We start from the raw sequence: 5,649 nt of genomic DNA, 5'->3' as shown, positions 1-5,649 counted from the left end.
TCCCAGCTGGCATCACTGCCCCCGTGCGGGCCGCGATGCGGCGCTCGTTGGAGCGGGGGATTGCCATCAGGTTTTGTGTAAGGCTTGGCGGGTCCGCTGTGGGGACTTTTCCTGTGATAGGGACAGCCTTTGGTGATGATTGTTTGTCGGAGCGTCGGGTCTGCCGGTGGCGCAAGGCCTTTTTGGAGGGCCGTGAAGAGGTCAGCAATGAAGCCCGCGCTAGACGGTCGTTGACGACCGTCCAGCGCGGGCTTCATCGCTGACCTCTTCACGGCCTTCTAGGGGGGCCTTGTGCCACCGGTGGACTTGGCGTTCTGGCGGGCAGTCGTCACTGCACCAGCTGGCATCACTGCACGGGGGACGAAAACGAGCTCCACGGAAAAACCCGTCCCCACTCTCCGGATGCTCGGAAACGACTGAGCGACCTCAGAGACAGTGATGCAAACTTTGGGGCCGAGCGCCATCAAAGTGTCACACTCGGCGCTCACGCACACAAGCGCAACCACGCCCGCGTGCTGCGCAGAGCACTCTGCGCAGCACACGGACACGGCCGCGCCCGTGTGCGCGAGCACCGAGCGCATCACCCCGATGGCGCTCGGCCCCAAAGCTTGCATCTCTGAGCGACCTTGCGTTCGTCAGCTGACCCCCCCCCCTCCACCGATCCCAACCGGTCCGAGCACGCTGCGACGTATTCGTTATTCGTGTTATTCGCGTTATTCTTGTAACGTTAGCGAACTCCTCCCGGTACGGAATTTCGGACGGGACTCCGGAATCCGTGATTTGCTCCGCGAATAAACGCGATACTTAGTCGGACGCGCGGTTCCGACTAACGGTTGGAGGAGTTAGCTTCTCGCGGTCGGTATTTTGACGTGCTGTGTGTCGGTTAGAATAGATCCTCCGTTCCTCCTGTTGCCGAATATGCTCAGCTCCAGGGCCGTCGGGAGGAAAGGAGGCAAGGTAGATTTTAATTCGCTTAATAGAGTCAATCGCTTGGAAAGGATCGGAAATAAGTCTTACAGGTAGTTTTCGGTATAACAATAAGCACAAGGTTTATTCAGGATATCTACAGCGGAATAGAGGTAATTACAAAAGGTACGCCCTATAGGTAAATACAGAGGAAAAGAAATAAGGATTAGTGAGTACAATGAGTCCGCCCTGTAGGTAAATATAAAAGAAAAGGATTAGACGGATTGTAACATGGAAAATACGCAATAATATCGGAACACGGAAAATAATACGCAATGATCTGGTTTTTGACAATAAGACACGGAGAATACGGAATTTGATCGGAGTACGGAAATTAATAAGTACAATACGGAATTTGATCGGAGTACGGAAGTAATAAGTACAATTAACTAGATAATACAGGAAGGTTTACACCGGATAAGGTACTGGTGACCAACAGGAAGGATGTCTAAATGGACTCCTCTGGTCTGTAAGGAAGAAATAACCGGATTATTTCTACGGAACTTACAGCTATCGGTAATTAATAGTTCGTCTCCCACCCAAATATTCCCCCCTGTGTTCTATACCGGTCGGGGGGTCAGGAAAAAGGATAGGTTCAGGTCAGGAACACGCCCGAGCAGCGCCTCGTTATGCGTGTGTTCTCAGTAGCATATGTACACCGGGCAGCACCCCGTTACTGTGTACGCTACTGCGGACGGATAGGAGACCGGTAGGGGATCAGTAGTGATGTACATCGGGCAGCACCCCGTTCTTGTACCCTACTGCGGGGAGGTCGGAGCACACGACGGAGCAGCGCCTCCACCTGTCGTGCACTCCGGAGTGGTATATCGCCGGACGGCAGGACCCGTTATACCGGCGTATACCGCAGCGGAGGTACCCGCTGCCGGGTGTCGTCGCTCGGTACTCCGAGGAAAGACTGGATGCTCGCGCTCGCTCCGGAGGGGCTTTTATACCCCTGGAGCCTGGGCGCGCGGGTGGAGGCGGCGGGGGTAGGCGCGGCGTTGCCACCTCCGCGTTGTTATGGTAACCGCGGCTTTGGTATGCGCGGAATGCGAGGAATGCGGCCACTTCCGGCCGCGCCTTCCCGGTTACCCCCGTTACACGTGGAATGCGCGGAATGCGGCCACTTCCGGCCGCGCCTTCCCCGCTACCCCCGTTACATTCTTTTTGCGTTCGTTTCTTTTTCCGTCCCAGTCTTTAGCATTGTTGATTACCATGCCCAGTGCGTGAAAAAAATTTGTCGTCCTTCACTGGCGACAAATTGTTTTCAGCTCTGCATTCATTTGCAATAGCATCTGAAATATAACAGTGTTGTACGTTATAAGGTGTGGCGACCCACGCCACATCAGGCGCGCGGGCACCACACGTCACGGCGCCGCTCCTGCGAGCGCCGACGACACGGCGCGCGGCGGTAGTACGGCGCGCCGCCGATAGGTGGACACAGCGCCGGCAGCATACTCGCATTCAGAATTCAGTGGCGATGGGTATATTAAGACCTCCGGCGGCGACGAAATTTCAATAAGTGTTTCTCGTCGGAGACGAGTCGCGAGTGCCAGTAGTCGTCTGTAGTATTTCCTCGAGCGAGCCCCACGAGCCTCGATTATTTTCATCCAAGCGAGCCCCTCGGGCCTTGGATTCTTCGCCGAGCGAGCCTCCCTAGGCCTCGGTATCTCCGCCGAGCGAGCCTCCCTAGGCCTCGGTATCGTCACCGAGCGAGCCTCCCTAGGCCTCGGTATCATCACCGAGCGAGCCTCCCTAGGCCTCGGTATCATCGCCGAGCGAGCCTCCCTAGGCCTTGGTATCATCACCGGGTGAGCCCCTTGGGCCTCGGCATCTTCATTCGAGCGAGCTTCTGCAAAGGCCTCGACCACTTCCTCGAGCGAGCTCCACGGGCCTCGACCTCTACCCCAAGAGAGCTCCTGAGGGCCTTGGCACCACGAAGGGATCCTGCCACGAGTCCGGCGACGAACCCGAGACGTCCCACCACCAGGACGTCCACCAGGAAGCCCAGAGCGCGTACCGCCTCTGCCACCGTCGCATCCCGGACCACCATCAGATCCACGACTGCGCCAGAGGCCTATACCTCCACCGATACGTGGACACAGTTACTTCCCGTGGAGACTCCAGCCGATTGTAAATTTAGAAGCCCGGTTCCGAGAGCAGGGAACCCAAGTCCACTGCAGTGTTGCCACCGTCGACGCAGCCACTCAGACGACCCCGCAGGATTCGGCCGAATTTCGGGTCGTGCCTGGGGACGTGGCGCAACCATCCTCACCGAGAGGAACGCAGAGCACGGCAGGCCTAGACAGCCCCCCTCCGCGTACACCCGTCGGTCGGCCGCGGACGCCCGGCCGCAGGAAGAAGTCCTCCAAGAGGTTACGCCGGCAACTGGATAGCCTCTTCGGACCCTCTCCGACAAAGCCGACGAAGAAGGAGGAAAAGGAGAACGTGCCGCCGCCAGAAGGTCCGACACCGGGCGGATCACAGACTTGAGACCATCCCCGAAGAAGACTAGCAACCGCTCTTCTTAGGGCGACACACAAACCGCCCTTTTCAGGGCGACCAAAAGTATAGAACGAGAGAACACCTCTGATTCTCTGCAAGGAACACTACATAAGGTATTATAAAGTTAACGCTGCACATATCACGAATAGTATTTTAATTGAAATTAATATTATAGTTCTAATTTTATATCTCATGTGTTTAAATTAATGAACAAAATTAATAAACAAAAACCTGCCTTTCATGCATTCACCAAAAGTAGTATCTTTAATTGCTTCCTTGCAACCTTTGGGCTTTTTTGCTGTGTAGCTTAGAACGACATCGCGAGATATAAATTTTTTAAGAATTTTAGTTATAGCTTTCATTACAGGTTGAGATGCATCTATTGAACTCCACATACAATTTTTCTCTGCGCAGCACACGGACACGGCCGCGCCCGTGTGCACGAGCACCGAGCGCAACACCCCGATGGCGCTCGGCCCCAAAGCTTGCATCTCTGAGCGACCTTGCGTTCGTCAGCTGACCCCCCCCCCCTCCACCGATCCCAACCGGTCCGAGCACGCTGCGACGTATAGCCGCCCCACAACAAAATCACTGACATCACTTTTCGGACAAACCCCGCATATACGTCATCTGTACATCGAAGTCAGAGTCACCATCCATGCACATCGAACAGCAAACCAACGCTTTACAAGTCAAATCACAGGAGATGGAAAGAACCCGCGCAGAGCAGAGGTAGACTAAACTACCGCTGGCTCCCTCCATCTCCCGTGCTTTGACCCGTGAAACGTCAGTCTGCTGCTCGATGTGCACAGACAACAACTCCGACTTCGATGCACAGATGACGTACCACATACATAGGAGCTCAAAACAGAGCGGCCTGAAAAGGACCAAAACCAATAGTCGAAACGCAGCGCTTCTCCAAATAAATGATTTGCCAGTCATGGTCACATAATAGAGCCCACTTGATTTGTTATTTATTACTGGCGACCTAGAAGATTATATATTTGGTTTCTTATTAATAGATTAATAGACATTAATATTTAATACTATCAAAAATATTGAATTGCTTACCTCATTACATAGAATTATTACATAATGCAACCATTTTTGCTGCTTACATGTGAAGAAAAGGCATTGTATATATTTTTTCTTCGTCGTTATCATTGATAATAAGTGTGACCATTTTTTGCAATACATTCGACAGAGGTTGCGTCACAATTATATCCGATCCTTTTTTTACTCTCCACATTTTTAATGTTGATGAATTACACGGATATTCAAACATTGCTTTTACAATCTTTAAAATAATTCCACTGATTTGAACTTTACTTTCATCTGAATGAGTATGTATACTATTTATTTGTAAGATCTTTCCATTCGATAAAATCACAGTATTATTTGGAGATTTCGTTGTAATAATAGCATTTTTATATCGTATCTTTTTTATATGTATAAATACTTGATTTATCTTGTTTTCTTTTTTTTTCAATATTTCAATAGATAAAGGTATAGAAACCTTTTTTCAGAAATAAAAAACCTTTCATGTATACGGCGACACAATTGTGCTAGTGGGCGATTACCACTTCTTATAAAAGTTTTTATTTTTCCAAGACTATTTTCGAATGGAAAAGCAGTAATTTCACTAAGAGAACATTGCATATTAACTGCATCGTCGGCTAAATGAACAAGACTATGTACATTTAATACTTGAACTTCTTCGCCATACAATTGACGCGCTGCATCAACAAAACGGTAAAGAAATAATTTTGCATGCTCATTGCACTTTACAGCAGTTTCTGGAGAACACAATATACGACAAGCTACGTGTAGTAATAGAAAATGTTTGTATATATCTTCAGACAAACATTTTTTAAGAACAATTGGCCCGCAATATAATAAAAAGAAACGAAATTCAGTAACCTTCCATTTAGCTATTTCAGTAATTGATCGCGTAGTTCTTTGAAATTCTTCTGGTACTTGATTTTGTAATTTAAGTAAATTTTGCGTCAGTATTAATTGTGTAGCATTACTGAGTTTTTGTGCTGATTTACTATTAAGCCAAAAATCAAACATCTTCTTCATTACACCGAGACAACATAAATGCATGAAATCAAGTATAAACATCATTACCATATTTACTTCAGGTAATGAGTGGCGATATTCCTGTATGATGTAAAG

General features: G+C 49.5%; 1 protein-coding gene across 1 annotated transcript; it reads left to right on the top strand.

Annotated features, from left to right (window-relative positions):
- Positions 1–2,446: 2,446 nt before the first annotated feature.
- On the top strand, positions 2,447–3,459 carry LOC105571065 (formin-like protein 5). The gene is made up of 2 exons (XM_012028535.1): positions 2,447–2,450; positions 2,909–3,459. Exons 1-2 carry the CDS (start codon positions 2,447–2,449, stop codon positions 3,457–3,459), a joined length of 555 nt encoding a protein of 184 aa, XP_011883925.1.
- Positions 3,460–5,649: the final 2,190 nt, after the last annotated feature.

This window comes from Vollenhovia emeryi, unplaced genomic scaffold (assembly GCF_000949405.1).
Source record: "Vollenhovia emeryi isolate VEMERY1.0 unplaced genomic scaffold, V.emery_V1.0 DF941270.1, whole genome shotgun sequence".
NCBI lineage: Eukaryota > Metazoa > Arthropoda > Insecta > Hymenoptera > Formicidae > Vollenhovia > Vollenhovia emeryi.
The sequence above is the reverse complement of the archived record's forward strand: the minus strand, read 5'-3'. Positions and strand labels throughout refer to the sequence as shown.